Here is a 19,034-nt window from a genome sequence, read left to right as displayed (position 1 = left end):
TACAATAGCTGCGAGATTGTTTTGTATCAGATAAGAGAGTCTCGGGTTCTTAAAGGAACAGTACTCCTCAAAATGAACTGCCTTTATTTCCTCACCCTCAAGGTGTTCCAAATATGTTTATATATCTTTGTTTTTATGATTACAGAGAAAGATATTTGAAAGTTCTCGGACACCATTAGCTACCATAGTAAGTAAAACTGCTTTATACATTTGTTTTGAATACATTTTGAAGAAGACTACCAATGGTGGCCAAGAACTGTTACAAGCATTTCTTTAAATATCTTTCTGTGTTTATCAGAACAAAGTTTATACAGATTTGGAACAACTCGAGGGTGAGTAAATGATGACAGATTTGTTTTGTGAACTGTCCCTTTAAGGGACAAAAGGAAGAGACCATTTGGGCAATTCCAGTTATGGATGTGATATTTTGCATTATGGATGTTCCATTAAAATGTTCATAGAATTCATTTGTCACGATTTTATTCAACCATTTGCTTATATTTTACTGAATCCTTGTTGATAGAGTCTTAACATAAAAAATTGTCAGTCTATTAAAAAATATAATAAAAAAGGGAAATAAACTAGTGGTGGGCATAGATTATTTTTTTTAATCTAGATTAATCTAGATTAATTCCAAAATTAATCTAGATTAATCTAGATTAAAATGGCTCATTTGAATTCTGCCGAAGGCATTCAGAATATGTGTGCTACCCAAATAATGACTAAAAGTAAGTCTTTGAGAACGGGTTTCTCAAGCCAGGTGGCGCATTAGACCAGGGGCTCATCTCCTGTTTCCAAAATGCATCACAAACTGCTTGAGAAAGCTGTTCTACTATGATAATTGGTGATGAAAATTAAATTATGTTCAATAAGATGAACTTGTGTTTACTTCCGCATTAGCTAAGGGATGATTTCCGTTTAGGTGGTACTTGAGACTGGAAGAGCTCCTACAGTATATTTACATTTAGTCATTTAGCAGACGCTTTTATCCAAAGCGACTTACAAAGAGTGAGGGAGCAACAAGCGATATGTCATACAGGAGCCATACTACATTAGATCTCAATACAAAGTTACTGGTTTCAACTAAAGCTAGACCACTACATGTTGAGAGAAAGTGTTTTTTTAAACCAATTCCGCATTGCACAAGGTGCAAACAACCTTAGTCTTGTCGATGTTTCTATTGGGAAGCTTCTTACAAATTAATATTCCCTGAAGCAAACCCGGCGGCTTCATAGCTGCATCCATGTTAGCACGTCACGTTTGATGCGGCAATTTCACAGTAACGTTATGTTGTGTTCAGACTAAACGCGAATGGCGCCTCAAGCGCGAGTGATTTATATGTTAATGCAAAGAGCCAATAGACCTACTTGCTGCGCGAATCGCGCGAATGAAGCCCTGGTTATGAGATGATGAGGCGCGAATGAAGCCCTGGTTATAAGATGATGAGGCGGCTTCTGCTTCCGCGAATGACGCGAATCACGCGAGTTGAAAAATCTCGTTCTCGCTCCGTACAGTGCAGTTAAGCTGGTATACATCCGCGCTAAAATATGAAGGTGAAAGTCATCATAGCTTGCGTAGTATAGACCCAGCTCCCAACCCAACTTTGAGAATAGATTAACGGCGACAATTTTTTTAACGCGCGATAAGAGTCTCACTAACGCCGTTAACGGCCCACCACTAAAATAAACATTTTGTCATGGATGTGACAAAAAGGACACGTTTTTTGGGCGACGATAAACCTTGTAGGATTTCTGAAAAATAAAATGCACAATCCTGAAGCAATAATACCCAATGAATGGAGAGGGATGCCTCTTTATAGAACGTAAAATAATTACTTTATAGAAATTTTCATGTGTCCATTTATGAGGAATATGTAGCGTTGCATGGCACTTACCTGACTATGAAAAATTATGCACTAAAAATAAAACAAAAGCTTTAAAAAACTCAAGAGAGATCTCACATGGGAATGTGAAGCACCAAATGTTCAAATCTGTGCTGTTACCGTAGTCAAAACCGCTGGTTTAAACGTATTTCTTTCGTGGTAAGGTTGACATTTTCACAAAATTCCCCATTCGTCACTGCACAGCAAAAATCATGAGCCATTACATTTTATTTGTTGCAAGATATTTGTAGTCTATTTTCTTCTTTTGTTTAAAATTCTGCATTTGCCTTGAGATATGTAAAATAAAGTACATGCTTTTTAAACCCAGACATGAAAGATAGCAAATCTGTGTTTGATCTAAAACAAAAAGATGCAATAAAAGTTTATGAATGAAGCGCGATCTGGAACCAGCATGAGACGAGTTAAAACATGACATGATTTATGATTCAAGCTTTCTGATGCCTTGAGCAATGTGCGTACATAAAGGAGCCGTTGATCATCATTCATAATTTAATGTCTGAGATGTTAGGTCTCCTGCACACCTGCCAGACAGCCAAATAAAGTCCACCTTTATTCCCGTGTCCCACAGACAACAAACAGGGCTCAGACCTTCACCCTTCGTTATAAGAGAAGCTGTCACATTCAAACAAGTGCCCGGATTGGACAATAGATGCTGGGGGTGTGACAGATCTACTCTTCCGCTTGAGGGGAGAGATCGCACTGCTGGTCTTTGTGACTGGCAAACTTGCAGATGGCGGGGACGCAGTTGCTGCTCTGTGTCTGACAAGGCCAAGGTTGATGATTTATATCACAGATCCGATTTAAAGATCACATGGTTTAGAATGCATTTGCGAACAGTAGCTAACAATGAACAACTTTGTTTCTCAGCATTTATTAATCCCTCACAATGTTAGTTCATGTCAATACAGTTTTTCATGTAAGTTGGTGTATTAACTAGTGGTTACAGTGACAACGTTTGATTTTAATAATGCATTAGTAAATGCTTAAATGAACATGAATTATTATATTAAAAAATGCTGTTGTAGTATCGTTCATTGTTAGGTCAAGTCAGCCAATGCATAAACTAATTGTTAGCAAATATCACCTTATTGTAAAGTGTTCCCATTTATCTTTCAATCATACTGTATTTAAAATTCTCTGAATGTTTAACTTTCAACCAAATGTTGATTTATTGTGGGTCTGCTGCGCTAAATACATTCATCCAAGTTAATCATTACACTAACATTGTGTGCACTTGACTGTTAAGATAAACAGACATGTTGAAAGACAGGAGGAGTTTAATTGGCCTGATTCGTATATGTGTAAACGCAAAACATGAAGAATGAAGTATGAAACAACTCTTTTCCTATTTGAACATCCAAACTAAATATGTGTGGCTTGTGGTGATAAAAAATGTAGTAATAAAATAAGCATTACCTTCTTTGTTTTCTGTCGTGTGGCTTTGATCACATTGTTTAAGCCATTGGCATTGTTCTGTTTGGGTTGGCACTTGTGATGGTATGGATAGCAGCTGCTGATGGTTCTGGACAGGGCAGAGGTCTCTAACTTTAAGAGGAACAGAGGTGTCATTATCAGACCCATCATGTGCAGCTACACCCAGCTGGAATTAAAATCAGAAGAGAAGATTAGAAAAGGACGGAATAATAGAATGTTATACAATTACAATGTTTGAAAAATGAATTTAGCCTTTTCGTACTTGAGCTCGTTGGATCTGTAGGTTAACTGAGGTAAGCTGTAGAGGAGTTTCCTTTTTTGGGCTCAGAACGGGGGACTGTCCTTTTTGGCTGAGAGCAGACGTGGAATGGAAGACGGTGGCTTGTTGGCAGTTAACAGGCACTTTGGGCAGGACAGGGCACTGCTGAGGTTGAGCTGGCAGGACAGGCTGGATGGTTACAGTTTGTACTGTGTGGGGTGGAATGGTGGCGGCTTCTAAGAGCTGAGCTTGAGCTCTCTGCATTATCTGAGGCTGCTGCTGTATCACAAAGTGCTGCTTGTGTTGTTGGAGCAACTGATGGGTCTGGACTTGAGTATATGCTGGAATAAATATAAGCATAAACAACAATGCAATATTGATTGATTGATACATTTAGTATTTGCATGCACACACGATATGTGACTAGGGTGAATTCTGGTAAACTTCTTTTTACAGTCATACATAAAGATAAGTCAACATGAAATCAAAGTTTTTGACTTTATTTCAAATGGAATATTGTTTTTATTATGCGTTTATCTATGTAGAACTCTTTTTATTTATTCATATGCCTTATAATATTTAAGTGAGGGATAATGTACACGCCGGTTGTTATAGCAAGAATAAACCCATTTAAATTTAAAGACACAACGTTCAAATGCCGGGGAGAGGCATTTTGTTCGAATTATTTGTAAATATAATCTCGTATTCTGTTTTAATAAAAGACATATTTATATTTAACTTTTGTATAACATTTCACTGTCAAAATTATTTCCAGCATCTGAGTGACCAACTGTGATCCGTTTTAAGCAGTTGTTATATGGGAATATTAGACCTTGGAATGTTGCGATTGGCCAATCAGAATCAAGTATTTCATAGCACCGTGTAATATAAAAAAATAAAATAACTTCCTTTTCTCTGCATGACATAGATTGTGTCTTGGCACGGTGGCGGTTCTATATTGACGGTCCAATGGCCAGACTTCCACAGTCAACAATGAAATCAAGTCCCTCTCTATATCTTCGCATCTTTTTTTATATCTTTTCATCCGCACAATTGATATCTGTAATCAATATTGTACATATTTAATTTTAGAAAATATGAAATTTTATATCCTAAAGATGTTTTTATGATTCAAAATTTGTATAGTAGCTACATTTGGATAAGAGATCAGACAGAACAAATATCAATTTTGATTTTCACAGAAAGTTCCAGACACTGGGATTGATGTTGCTCAGGTGGCAAAACAGGGGTTTAGTATGAGCATGTGTTATTTAGTTTAACACCACTTCTTGAATCTTATGCCTGTGAGATTCCATGTGGGATTTTCATTGTTATAGTGTTGCTGATTTTAGGTTAATGTGTTCATCTGGAGTTTAGCTTTGTAATCTGGAATGTCAACTGTAAAATGTGTAAAGCATAATTCTGCTCATTCCCACAACACGTGAAGCGTCACATGAGTCCTGACTGCTTAAAATGGTAATCTTTAGTTACTCAGACATACTCTGACCGCTTGTGTTGTAGTAACTAAAAAGAATGTCATTTGAATTCGTGACCTTAAAGGCGCTGTCGTTTCTTTTAAAGGTGCAGCCCGCCACTGTTTCTTTGGGTAGCCTGACATAGCGACTTAGTTGGCTCAAACCAAAAATGCAATTTGGGGCGAGAATAGTTGTTTGAATAAAAAATATGAAGGGAATATGGGGGAGGATTGTTTGCAAGACTTTGAAGATTTGAAGAGCCTTATGTCTCCATGTTTTCCATCAGTGAAAACAGCAACATAAGTGATAAGCCATGCTCTTGAAATTCCTAAATGCAAAGAGTCATTCTGAGCTATTATCTGCTCAGCGTTTGTGGGAGTGTTTATAAATCGCATCAAACCATCCGCTGCTCTGAAGCATCAAAATGAGCGCAAGATAAAGAAGCCATATTCAGCCATCCCCCGACAGCCTGCTAAGTTCAAAGCATTCACAGAATTGAGACGGCAGATGCAGACCTTCATGCACTGGAGACCACATCCTGGTTTAAGATCCATCCTTGTTAATAAATAATTAACTGCCGGCCTTTATGTTCTCAGTTTAATATATCCCCACATGACAGAAAAGAAACGTCTGCAAGACGTTCAGGCCTTTAATGGGAGACTGCGTCAAAGGTAGCATTTACTCTGTCTCAGGCAAAAATACAAAAGTGTACTGTGAATATAAGATATATTCATGGGCATCAGGTAGCATGTAAACTAGTGTAATTTTAACACCCAGGAAAACGCTGTCATGTTTTTTAGCTATTTTTGTATTTTAAACAACAATAAACTTTATACCTTTGCTTGTGTCCTTTAGGAATATGATGCGGGGGGGTCTAGGAAGAAGCTATTGATTTTAGTCCCAAAGTGAGTGAGGGTGGGTGGGTTTCCTTTACTCATACAGATATGATTGGTCTCTAAAGGAAAATATCTCCAAATCCCAGTCTCATTGTTCACCATAGGAGGTCAAGGACTCCAAGGGTCCACATTGCAATTTTATTCAGAACGCTCCATGGAGACGTAACTCTTCACATCTGCAGTGGTCACTCCAAAGAGATGTCTGGTCTTACTTAGGATCCTTCTGTTTTGTTTCAAATACTTGCTGAGGTTCCTGGCTATGTCTAATGAATTCCTTATGAAGAAAACAAGGGCAATGGGAGGAAAAGACATTCATACACATTCCATTTACATTTATCGAGTGTTAGTCTTTCCATTTCCTTTCTAACTATAGTACGTTTTAACATAATGACAGACCTATAGGCAAAGCTATTGGCAAAAGAAGCGGGTGGATGTTATGATAAAAAGCACTGAGATCAAATATCCTAGTGCTATTTATGGGTTCATGGAACTCAGTCAAGCAAGAAGCGTGTAAAGCTAAATGTATTGATAGATGGTGTGGCCAGTGCATACTGACACTTCAGCGGTTGTGATGATTTTATGTTTAGCGGATCTTTGTGTATATTGGTTCTTGAACCGTTTTTTTACAGGAAACGTTCAGGAACTCACATTAAACTGGTTGTGGTTTCCATTTGTATAGGATTGGAATAGTTAAGGTCTGGCTTGTCCTGAGCACTGCTGCTTGCTATTAATACTGTGATGGGTGGTATCCTCTGAGATTCATGGACAATAAAATGGAGGAAAAGGAATTGAAATATCATCATGTAACGACAACAGAGAGTTCCATTCACACAGAAGGCGTTATGTTAGGAAATGAAGCTCAATGTATTTAAAAAAAGCTTTTAACTTAAGATCTGAAAATGGTATTCTTATAAACATAATACAAGACTAACTGTGGAACAACACAAGAATGTTGTGTGTAAAGGACTATTTTTTGTATATTAAGTATTTTGTAGGTCGACCCGGAAGTTAGCGCCACATTGGGTACCTCGAACAAAAGCTTATGCATTTTTCCTTTGGAAGATGAGAAAAAGAAATCTGTGATGAACAACAGTTTCTGATATTTACACCTTTTCTTATCAAGATAATCTTTGCACGTTTTGTCCATCAAGATAGTCTTTACAAATCAACACAATATTTTCTATTTTGAAGTCTTAATACAATCGGTAGAAGTTAAAAGCTAACATAAGGCTATAAACGGACTACACTTCCGTTGCACGGTATCAACGTCACCACTACTAAGCCTCTAACAACTTTTTCAAACTTTGCTAAAAACAGGTTCCCTGGTAAGTAAATACTCCGTGAATAAATCTACATCCACATTTTTATATGTTTGTGTCCATGTGTTGCATTATTCGAGATTTGTATGTGTTTTGAAGTTTAATGTCATCGGTTTTAGCACCTTGTTAGCAGCGTGTATATTAACGTGTATTTTAGTGCACTTTCTTTCACCTGGGTTAACACACACAAAACCCACACTTTCGAGTGCTAGCGTATCCCATCATGCATCATGCTCTGGATTACAAATCGTGAGACTTTTTCCCAGATCTCACGAGATATTGCGGAAAACTATGCAGTTTAAGTTAAATAGTTTAGTATAAAACCAACTAGAACACTTGGGACAAATAGAAGAGTGCAAGAATGCAAGTAGAGATATTTGGACAAAGCCTGGTCTCATATGACGGAAATATCTGCCTGGGGGCCTTGCAAATACAATCGCTTGGGTGTGATGACTTCCCTTAAAGAAACTGGTTTGTTCAGTCAATTCAAAAAATATTTTTGTGGTCTGAAGTAACAACAACATGTAAAAGCATATTGCTATTTTGTTTTCCTGCAAAGAAACACATACGCAACTCTTTTCCATTCCGGATATCTATCAAAAATCATCTTAAAAAGAAACCTCTTTTCACATGTTTTCATGCATAGTAATAAACCGGCTACGCAGAAAACCGCTATTACTGTACACGGAAGTTTGAGACTTGCCGGGTTCTTCATTTTGACGTTTCTACATCAACTGCATGATTCGAAAGCGGACTTTTATATTTTATTTTACTATTTCTTCCAATTGGGACTTTCACTACTGCGCTTTGAGACATGCGCACATAAACAAAACTGAGAGAAAACCGGTAAATGCGTTAACATGCAAGGTGAAATCGGAGTAATGGGCAAAAACTCCCTGTGCTGATCGTTTTTTGCTTAAGCCGTTTATGACCTTTCCCTGATAAAAGAAAACCTTTTTACGTGCGTTACATAACCTTACATATAAACACGGTACACGTAAACTCGATCAACGACACAAACATAGTACAGGTATATGGAGTGCTATACATAATTTCTTTTTAAAACATTTTTATATTATCACATATTTAAGAAAGAAAAAACTGTAGTGTTAATGCAAATCAGTTTGATATTTTACTGTCTCATCTTGACAAGCTTTTCGGGTGCTGTGGCAGGATCATGACAGTCCCACATGTTTTGTGTGTAAGCGCATGTGCATCGCTTGCTTTGGCATGCCATGTGCTCTCCTGTCTCGTGTCCCCTCCCTCTCTTTTCCTCATTAATTATCTTGTTGTAGTTACATGCCCCTCACCTATCCTTTCTTAATTTAATCCCCTATTTAATGCCCTGGTGTTTTCTGTCTTGTGCAGATTGTTTTGCCAAATACCTTTGTGAAGAGGGCTACATCATTTTGTCTTTATAACCTGTTTCTTTCATCAAGTTGAGTAAAGTCTAGTCAGTGATTTAGTTAAGTCTTTCTTCTTAGTCAGTCTAGTCAGTGTTTTTGTTTCTTCAAGTTTTAGTTTATTGTCTTGTGGTTTTGCCCCCTTGTGGGTTTTGTTTTGTGTTTATTGTATATTAAAATCTTTTTGGTTGACCCGCTTGGGTTCTGTCCACAATCCGTAACACTGTTGGCTGAATGGCAGGAGTCCAGTGCCACACATACTCTCACTTTGCAAATTGTGTAGTTGAACTTCACGTAAGGTTGTGCATCTGCTTCAATGCTAAAAGATATGCTTTCAGACCAGGCTTTGGAAAGAACAAACAGAGACGCCCGGCACCCACAAATCAACAGAGAGCAGGTGGGCAATCGTGAAACACTGCCGTCCCGGGTGCTCCTTCAAGACTGCTGCCACGGCAACCTGACCCAGGGCCAGATGTCCCTCTCACTTCAGCTCTGTTCCACTTTACAGACACTCAATGTGACACTTTCACTATGTAGGCTGTTAGGTTATACATACTTAGAGATAAACTAAATTTCCTACCTGTGCTGATGAGCGGATGGCCCGATACTGAGGTCACACTAGGACACGTGTTGAGTTCCCGCATTTTGGGTTCACTGGTTTTGTCGTTGCATCTCCCCGTCTCTGGGGACGTCTCTGTGCACCCGGCCTTCCCTGCAGAGCCCTGTGGGTGTGGCTCAGCTCCATGACCCTGCAGTCGGACCGCCGGCTGGCTGTTTGCAGGGAGCTGCGCTGATGCCTCGGGGGACTGTTTCAAACTCAGGCTCTGTAGCTGTGTCTGAGAGAGGGAGGAAGCCAGCGCTCCCTGCTGGCCACGGAGAGCCAAATTCTGAACCTAAGCAGACAAACAGCATGGAGCAGATAATAGGTGAATTTTAGGAGAAGGATCCAAAGATGCTAAAGAAAACTATATTGAATAGATTACCATAGAGCATTCCATTTCTAAACTAACAAAAATGTACATGAATGAAATGTATAATGTCAAACAGAATGAAATGATCAAACTGGATCGTGAATATTATTTTGATGTTAACATTCATCCAAATAGTCATAAGATGAAATTCTAAAATACGATAAATCGTTATAATAAACAAGTATGTTATTGTTATTGCCCACTCTTTAAATTACTGTCAAATTTCAAAGTACATTATTATCTGAATTGTTCAGATTTCACATTAGCTTCTGTGCAATCAACACATCCAAATTTACAAGTTTGCTGTGTATAAAGGCCCAAAAAAAATCTGACTTTGAGTATCAATAAAAAAGAAATAACATGACAGTGACTAAAACTAAAAGCATTGATTTTTATAAAACAGAGGTCAAACATTATTCATTTTATTTGGCCTAAAACATGCAAGCCAAAAAATATTGAAAATGTTAGATTTTTTTTTGGAATCTGGTCACTTTATAATTTTATATATAAGTTTATTTATTTATGTTATGCATATTATAAATATAACATTATACTTATTAAAAATATTTTTTTTTAAATGTTATTATTTATTATATTATTTATAAATATTAAAGTTGTCAAAATTTATTAAGAGAACAACAAAGACGATTTTAAACAAAGTTTACACTAGACAATGATACAAATTCCATCAATTATTGTGATAGGAAAAATTAATACCTTCTAATGCCGTTTTTCTGAATGTAGTTATTGGGTAGCTAGATTCAGATGTGAGTGAGAGTTACCTGTGCGCCGTTGGACGGTGTGATAATTGACAGTGCCGAGGTCTCTGGCTGGACTGTTGTGACCGATGCAGTTGGGGTAAAGATAAACTGGGGGGACAAAGGAACAGCTCGCCCAAGACTCCTGGCTACTTGCACGAGATTAGTCTGTTGTGCCTGAAAATCACAGCAGAAATGTCTGTTTTACCTGATGCATGACCCACATATGAGATTTTAGCACAAGCCCCTTGATGAATACTTTAGTATGCCATCACATTCGACATCAGAGAACACTTCAGAGAGCCCCTTCAGCTGTCATAGTTCATACACAGATGAATAGGAAGATAAATTTAATTTACTGCAAATGAGGTCCAAAGCCAGAAAGTGTATCAAAAATAAAAGATTATTTGTCAGTTTTAGATTGACCATCATGGGTATCAGGTCTGTGAAAGATGATACGTATTTAAAGCAAGGCTAAATCAAAAAAGATGTCAGATGTGAATGCAAAATATGGAAAGACAAATGTGCTGTAAAATGATTATTTTTAACTCATTTCTCATATTTCTTTTTCTATTCTGACGATAAAAACCATACTGTATATTTGTGGGAAAATCTTGGATAATGTTGTGTAGAATTACTTCATTTGAATTGGTTGAAATATCTCCCTTCCCGCAATGAGCACCGCTGCGAGGGCAACCAAAAATAGTCCATTTATATACAGGCTTTGAAATAGGAGCAGTCCACGTTTACACAAACCCAAGAATCATTTGCTTCGATGTGTTGTGTTTATAAATGCATGGGGGTGGAGGACAGGTGGGTTTATTTTGATATACTGTGGGAACATATTTCTCCTCAGAAGTTAGCTCAATATGACAAAATGTCCCTTGGGTACATTAAGGGATGGGTACATTAGAGGATGTCATCTTCACTGAATCATTATTTATACATAATATGTATTTGAAGGAACAGTTCACCCAAAAAAATTGACTTACCCTCAAGTTGTTCCAAATCTGTAAAAAAATATTTGCTCTGATGAACACAAAGAAAGATATTTGGAAGAATGCTTGTAACCAAACAGTTCTTGGCCACTATTGACTGTCATAGTATGACAAATAGCTTCACCCCAAAAAATTTACTTACCCTCAAGTTGCTCCAAATCTGTAAAAATTGGTTTGTTCTGTTGAACACAAAAAGAAGATATTTTGAGACTGTAGGAAAGCAAACAGTTCTGGGGCACTTTAACCATTGTAATTTTTCCTAATATGGTTGTCAACGGAGCCCAAGAACTGTTTGGTTACTACAAGCATTCTTCCAAATACCTTTCTCTGCGTTCCTCAGAACAAAGTAATGTTTACAGTCTTAAGGGTGAGTAAATGATGACAGAATTTTTATTTTTGGTTGAACTGTCATTTTATGTATGACATAGTATGAGCTTGAACGTACAAAACCTCCAAAACAAGGGTTTAGGTGGCAGCGTTCACACTTTCTCAAATAAAATACACTAACCGAGCACCAGAGTTCATTGTAACCATACATACCAAATGTGAACACACCCTTGAACAGCTAAATAAAGTTGTGTGGATGTGTGTCTTACCATCTGAGCTCGTAAGTACATCTGTGCTTGGCTGGCGGTGAGTGTGGTGGAGTTTCCCAGCAGCACGGCCTGTTGGGCAATACAGACAGGAACAGAGCTCCCGCTCTGAGCTCGACTGATCAAATGAGCAGCCGCTTGAGATGTGGCCAGATTTATCTGTTTAAACAATTACAAATGAAACGGAGTAAAGTTCTGCGACCGCCTAATCGGAACAACCTAACAAAATGATGTCAATGAAACCAAAGACATCGCAGTGTGGATGAAGTTTATACAAATGCAGATAGTGACTGCCTTTAAGTAATGCCCAGTGTCAGTTCTCTACCGCTGGAGACTTGTTGAGTGAGATATCAATGTCAACATTAATAATACTTACAGTGGTTTGGGAAGCCACGGTCTGTTGGGATGCAGTGCCATTCTGACTGCAGCTTTGTCTTCCTGCCACTATACTAGCCTGTGGGAAATGAGTGAATTCCATAGAGAAAGAGAGAGAGGGGTATTAAAAGAAGGAAAGACAGAGAGAAAGGTCACAAGTCAAACCCAACCCTCATTAATCAACAACAAAAGCACTCAACACCGAGCAAGAAAGCAGATTTCTCTTTCCCACAGCGCATGCTGCCATTCAAGCCTGCTGCAACTACAGTACATTAAACTGTACAGTGCTCCGAAAACACTTATCTTCTTATAATCTTTGATCTCTAAAATCAGACAAAAAAAGTAAAGCGCTACTTGTTTCCGAACAAATTATTTGCTGCAGGTCAATGCATTGAATCTAAGTACAAACAGCTGCAGAACCTTCATTATGGCAAACAAATCTGTAAAAAAGAAAATCGTTCTTTGATGTTACTAAAATGATTGTTAGTCTTGGTTTCCCCTAAATATTCACAGGATGTGAGACTGCCAAGAGTGGATTTGTGTTCAACGGTGCAAAACATGCCTCCGGGCATAAAAAAAAGTCACACATCAATTCTTGTCAAGGCAGAATAATGAGGCTGTGCTGGAGTTACTCACTACACAATTCCTATTATTGAAGTGTCTTGTGCACTTTAATGTCCCTTCATGCAGTATCAAGCGCAGCGTCAGTTCTGGCAGGTCACATGAGTCAAGCCGATCACATCAGGGGCAGCCAATCAACGTTAACCAATAGACATAGAACATTTACTTGACTCTGTCCTATTTAAATTGACTTTCTTTGCTCCTTTTCAGCTGCTTAATCGTGCTGCACATTAAACCCACCTCCATCCCCATCTCCTCCATATCTGCTTGTATCTGTCAGATCGTTTTAATTTAAACCTGTTACGCATCATGAACTGTTCTGGTTCCCCAGGTATGGGGACATGTATTGCTGTGCTCCTGCTCTGTCCGCGCAAGGCATTCCACTAACCTTAAATATTGAGATAGTTGAAATATTTGACGACAATTACGACAATGGTCCTGACAGAAATCGGGATCGCTTTATTATTGTGTTTTTTAAAAGCACTAGCCGTGCACTACTAAGCTACTATGCTTTTTTGTAAGCGTTTTAGTTGAGTGATTGTGATGAAAGGAAACTCCTCAAGGACACGCTAACAAACTCAAAAGACAAAGGTAGACATATACATGCAAGTTTCAGCAAGTCAGAAATGAACACAAGAAGCGATTTGATAGATCAGAGAAGGATTTAAAAGTTCTTGTTTGTATATCTGTGATGTGTGTGTGTAATGTATGCATGCACACCTGCTGTACGGCAGCCAGGCTTAGGTGCTGCTGAAGCATGAGGTGTTGCTGCTGGGCTGCATACATCTGCTGCAGGTACTGTGCTGCGGCTGTGCTGGGCTGCCTGTTCAAAGCCTGCTGGATAACCTGAGTGTAGATGTTTATGCATAAATACATGAGCATATGAGTAATAGTCTTAAGGGTTACCTGTTAACTGTCGGAGCCCTTTTTGAGCCTACACATGAATGGAACTAAAATGGCGGTAACTCATGAATTCTTTGGAATAATAGATAAAAATAATACGGGTTGCAAAAGGATAACAAAAAATCTAAGCACACTCTTTATAAAAAAGAATAAATTACTCTCCCTACATAAATTATTTAAAAAAACACCAAAGAAATTTGTATTCTAGAGTCTTAGACCTTTCCAATGATATATAGTTTGTCATGATTCGATTAGAATTTACAAGCACAATATTGATGCAAACTTAGGTGTCCCGTATACGGAACGGGTGACAGTTAACAGGCTACAGGTCAAAATAGTTTACTTTCAAAATAATACCTTTGCGCTCATTAATGGGAAATATAAAAAAATATGAACACTTTTGGTAGTTCAAACTTCATATTTGTATTTTTCTCAATGAGGGTAATAGATGATTATTGCTTAAATATTCATTCGTTTTGTACAGAATAATATAGAAGGAAATCATCTCCAGTAATGCAACCAGTAAATTAAGTGCATTTCACATGTCAAGCGGTCTACCGTCAATTGAATACCCTAAGGAGGGTGTGTACAGATCACGTGTTTACAGGACAGTTAAGGGAATGTTGCCATCACATTATGGACTGCTGTGACGGATGACTTTAACTCCACAAGACGTATCATGACTCAGGCATGCATGCCGTGAACTACCTGTTCTCTAGATAACATATAGGAATCATGTCCATAATTTTTTTCCACATAGCTAATGAGGCAAAAGTCACCAAGTGTTATCTCATTCTGCCATTTTTAACATTTCAACATTTTCCAGTCAAACTGACAGAATATGCCAAGAGGGTTGGGTTAACCTTTTTGTATTAAGTCTATGGGGCAAAACATTATCTTGCATGGGAATGATTAAAACCTTTCAGGGCTGACATGACATCGGGTTTTCACCTCATGTCTATCGTAACAAAAGTCGGAGTAAAATATTACCACAATATTGTTTTTATTGCCAAATAATGCCATCGGTCAAATTTATCTTGCATTTTGTTTATTTAGAGTGTGCTCCTTTTTGGCTTACGAATCACACTTCAAATTTAAGTGTAGGGATTGGAGGTAGATTGTATAAGCATTGTGGTTCTTTAGGCAAAACTGTAAATGTGTGCTGAATTATTTATAACAGGGGTTCTTAACCCTTTTGATTCCAAGACTGTATTCAACAATATTCAAAGCCCCATCCCACTCCCAAAACTCAAAAGTTCTATCCGATAAAATATTTCGTTTGATTTCATTTAAAATGAACTGGAAGTGTATATTCAATATAAAAATGAACAAACATTAAGAAATATCTTGGTTTATAGTTGTTTTAAAATGTTTTTTCTCTATTTAAAAATTTTAGTCACTAAGGCCTTGGAAGTCAACTGGGGCCCCCTGGTGGGCCACAGCCCCCATGTTGATAACCATTGATTTATGATATCATATGTGTAAAATTAACACAATATCGATAATATCACAGTTATCGACAATACTAATATATTGTGACACCCCTTTTCGGATTATAACAGTCCGATTATCTATTTTACATGTCTCACAGAAATCCTTACATTCATTTTTTTATCAGAAATACAGAAATATTTAATTTAACCTTCTGAATTAGCAGCGTTCACCTGATAGGTATAAAATCTTTTCTGACCATGTGCTCACTAAGCGGTACCTCATCCTTGTTTAATTTGAGCACATGAACTGAATCATTGCCAAAAGAGCATAAATTCAAGTATATTCCATCATGTGAACTATACTGTACAAATTTTCTTACATGTGTGACAGTGATGAATGAGACTCCTGTTTTTTAAAGTACCTGCTGCTTATGGCCTGTAGATGGCACTAGTGGATAACAGTTTTACACATCCACACAGTGAAGCACTTTGCTGCTCAGTCTTGACACAAAAATCTAACTCATCCTGTTTCCCCAGAATTGTAGCCCTTATGTATCCAGCTGCTAGTAAAATGATGTTTCAAAAGCACACAGTTTCAAAATTCACAATTGTGATATGACTGTGAATGTTCGTGCTTTAGAACAAACAAAGAACATTAATGTAAGCAATGCATGAGAGATTCATTTCCTTTGTAAATGCAAATAGGACTCAACCTGAACTGTCTGTCTGTCTGTGATTCCTCCATAAATTGATATCTGAGGGAGCACTTGCTGTCTGCTTGAGGAGGTGGTGCTGATGCTGATGGAGTTTAAGGTAGTGCTTGGGGTGGTGACGCTGGCACCGGAGGCCACACTGCCCTGCTCCTTCTCCATGGGGAGCCTCCACCTGCCTGTGTCTGATCCACGGCTACTGTCAAACCTTCACGCTCCCCACCAACTGAAACACAAACAGGGGAAACAGGAGTTTGTCACATAGTTTAACAAATATTTATACTGCTGTCAATGAGTCTTTAACTTGCTATTCTGAAAAGGAATCATAAATCTGACAGCACACAAATCTGTTTTCATGTCTGAGATTGTACACGCACAAAGAAAGCCTGTCTGGTTTCATGCTTTCCTGTAGCTCAGTGGTAAGAGCATGGTGCTAACAACGGCAAGGTTGTGGATTTGATCCTAGGGGATTGCACATACTTAGAAACAATAAGTGTATAGGATAGTGCAATGTAAGTCGATTTGGATAAAAGCGTCTGCCAAATGCTTCAATGTAAATGGAAAGACTGTGTGTTTGGGTTAAGTATGTGTATATGCAATTATATATATATTATATATATATATATATATATCTATGATTATTTCGGTTTACAGACAGCATGATTTGAGACTTTTGTTTAAAATATGATCATTTATGTCATGCCAGCATTTAAATTTACACGTATTAACAGGCGCTTTTATCCAAAGTGACTTACAAAAGAGAAACATCACAATAATACTCACATTACCCCTATAAAAAGTACAGAAAGACATAACAAGCATACTTAAAGAAAAATAACTAAGTGCCTTTGTTGAAGGGATACCTCACCCAATAATACAAATTCTGTCATCATTTACTCACCTTCAAGTTGTTCAAAATCTGTATAGATTTCTTTGTTCTGATGAACACAGAGAAAGATATTTGGAAGAATGCTTATAACCAAACAGATCTCGACCCCCATTGACTACCATAGTAGGAAAGACACAATGGTAGTCAAAATTTCCCCACGAACTGTTTGGTGCCCTACATTCTTTTTTTGTGTTCAACAGAAAAGATGAAGTATTTTTTCCAACTATGGGAGTTTGTTAATCTGTTTAGTTGTAAGCATTCTTCCAAATATCTTTCTCTGTGTTCATCAGAAAAAAGAAATGTATATAGATTTGGAACAACTTGAAGGTGAGTAAATGATGACAGAATTTTCATTTTTGGGTGAAGTATCCCTTTGATAGCTGAGTTTTAAGTTATCGCAAACACTTTACAATAAAGTTGTATTTGTAACATAAGTTAATGCGTTAACTGACATGAACTAGCAATGAAAATGACTTCCACAGCATTTATTAATCTTAGTGTATGTTAATTTCAGCATTAACATATACATTATTAAACCAAATGTTGTAACTCTAAACGTTAGTTTAAGCACCATGAACAACTGTATTGACCTTAACAAACATTAACAAGGATTAATACTGCACATGCTAAAAAATTGCCCATTGTTAGTTCATGTTAGTAAATGCATTTACTTATGTTAACAAATACAAACCTTATTGTAAAGTGTTGAGATTTCATTTTTAATTGCATGTAAAAAAAAGACAACAATTCTTTTATTACTCTCAGTTTCTTCATAGAAAGAACAAGTGCTAGCTCAATACAACTGTATAACAACAAGAGCTGAATAATTGCTGACAGATTTTTCTATCCCTCACAGAACCTCACACCTCAATTCATTTATGCTCCATGTGTCTAGCTCCAGTAGCTCTGACCAAATGTGAGGAGTGAGAAGTTGGAACCACAGACGTGCCATCAACATGTTAGGTAGTGTCAGCCTTTGATCTGTCTGTGGATCTCAAACCCACAGCAAATGTTTCAAGACTCTATCTGAAGCATGATTAATACTTGCTTTTTCGCTGCTTTTGTCTCTTTGAAATGCATTTGACAACACTCCACTTGAGTTTTCCATTTAAAGTCAGTCAAACGTGTCAAAAACCGCTTAGTACGCCAAATATGTGCAATACAAATGACGTATAAGATCACGTAGGAATAAAGTTACGACTGTGAAAGGCTTTAAAACTGAATAGGTATGCAAATGTGAACCAGATTTACTGTCGATTGCAACACACTAAATTCAAAACACGATCAAAAACAGAGTTGCAATTATACTTACTCAGATACTCTGACAGCTTCTAGTGCTACATGTCACAGGATCAAACTAGCACCAACGCACACATAATCTCTTCTTTGGACCAGAACTCCTCCCATTACACATGACTGAGACCCAATAACGTCATTAACCGAACAGACATCAAAGGCTGCTGGAGGGGGAACGGGGTGGGGTTTTTTATGTCTCGAGGGGTAGTAGGACACTGAGTGGACCCTGCCTCCTCAACTCAGCAAAGAAACAGCTAGACCAACATCAAATCTGTTGATACACACTGTGCCAAATGGAAGTGTGTACAGTGCGTACACCTGCTGAAACATGTCCAAAACACGTGTGAGGTCTCCCACAAATGTATGGACGTTAAATATGAGCTGTAATGTCAAACACAGCTCATTGGTGCTTTTACGTGTGTTGCACAATGGTGCCGTACGACTTGAGTTTGAGTCCGACTCGTGGGTCATTCGCCCCATCTTCCTATCACTCACTGTCCTATCTGTAATAAAGTGTCAAACATTATAAAAAACATTGCAATTAAACACGTTCAAAGGTGTCTTTGAAGGACACGTGCAGATATATTCTATGAATTGATGGAGTTCATTAAGATGCACAATAAAGGCGACAAGAAAGGAGAGAGAAAAGACGGCATTCAGCTCCAAAGCTTTTTTTACATCGACATACATTTGAGGAATTTGTTTTGAACCCACTCAACCTCCCATCAGATGTGGAATTCTTCAAGGACACAAAAAGCTTAATACGCTCCTCTCTCCATTACCTTGAAAAGATACTCA

General features: G+C 37.7%; 1 protein-coding gene and 1 long non-coding RNA gene across 3 annotated transcripts in view; one reads left to right on the top strand and one right to left on the bottom strand.

Moving 5' to 3' along the window:
* The window catches only part of phc2a (polyhomeotic homolog 2a (Drosophila)), a 39,710-nt gene that overhangs the window by 5,654 nt on the left and 15,022 nt on the right, over positions 1–19,034 (bottom strand). Inside the window, exons 3-10 of one of the 2 annotated variants that reach the window (XM_056733789.1) lie at positions 16,055–16,277; positions 13,726–13,851; positions 12,386–12,463; positions 12,013–12,168; positions 10,443–10,595; positions 9,270–9,582; positions 3,600–3,937; positions 3,320–3,503 (exon numbers count right to left, since the gene is read on the bottom strand). In XM_056733789.1, coding sequence (XP_056589767.1) covers positions 3,320–3,503; positions 3,600–3,937; positions 9,270–9,582; positions 10,443–10,595; positions 12,013–12,168; positions 12,386–12,463; positions 13,726–13,851; positions 16,055–16,213 — 1,507 coding nt within the window. In that variant the 5' untranslated portion in view covers positions 16,214–16,277. Of the gene's footprint in view, positions 1–1,367; positions 1,605–3,319; positions 3,504–3,599; positions 3,938–9,269; positions 9,583–10,442; positions 10,596–12,012; positions 12,169–12,385; positions 12,464–13,725; positions 13,852–16,054; positions 16,278–19,034 lie in introns of those variants that run through there. The other variant, XM_056733793.1, reaches the window with a different exon arrangement.
* On the top strand, positions 156–3,277 carry LOC130409671 (uncharacterized). Its single transcript, XR_008904878.1, has 3 exons — positions 156–187; positions 299–332; positions 2,472–3,277. It is a non-coding gene; the product is annotated as an uncharacterized LOC130409671 (long non-coding RNA).

Source organism: Triplophysa dalaica, chromosome 20 (genome assembly GCF_015846415.1).
Source record: "Triplophysa dalaica isolate WHDGS20190420 chromosome 20, ASM1584641v1, whole genome shotgun sequence".
NCBI lineage: Eukaryota > Metazoa > Chordata > Actinopteri > Cypriniformes > Nemacheilidae > Triplophysa > Triplophysa dalaica.
This window is presented reverse-complemented; position numbering and strand designations above follow the sequence as displayed.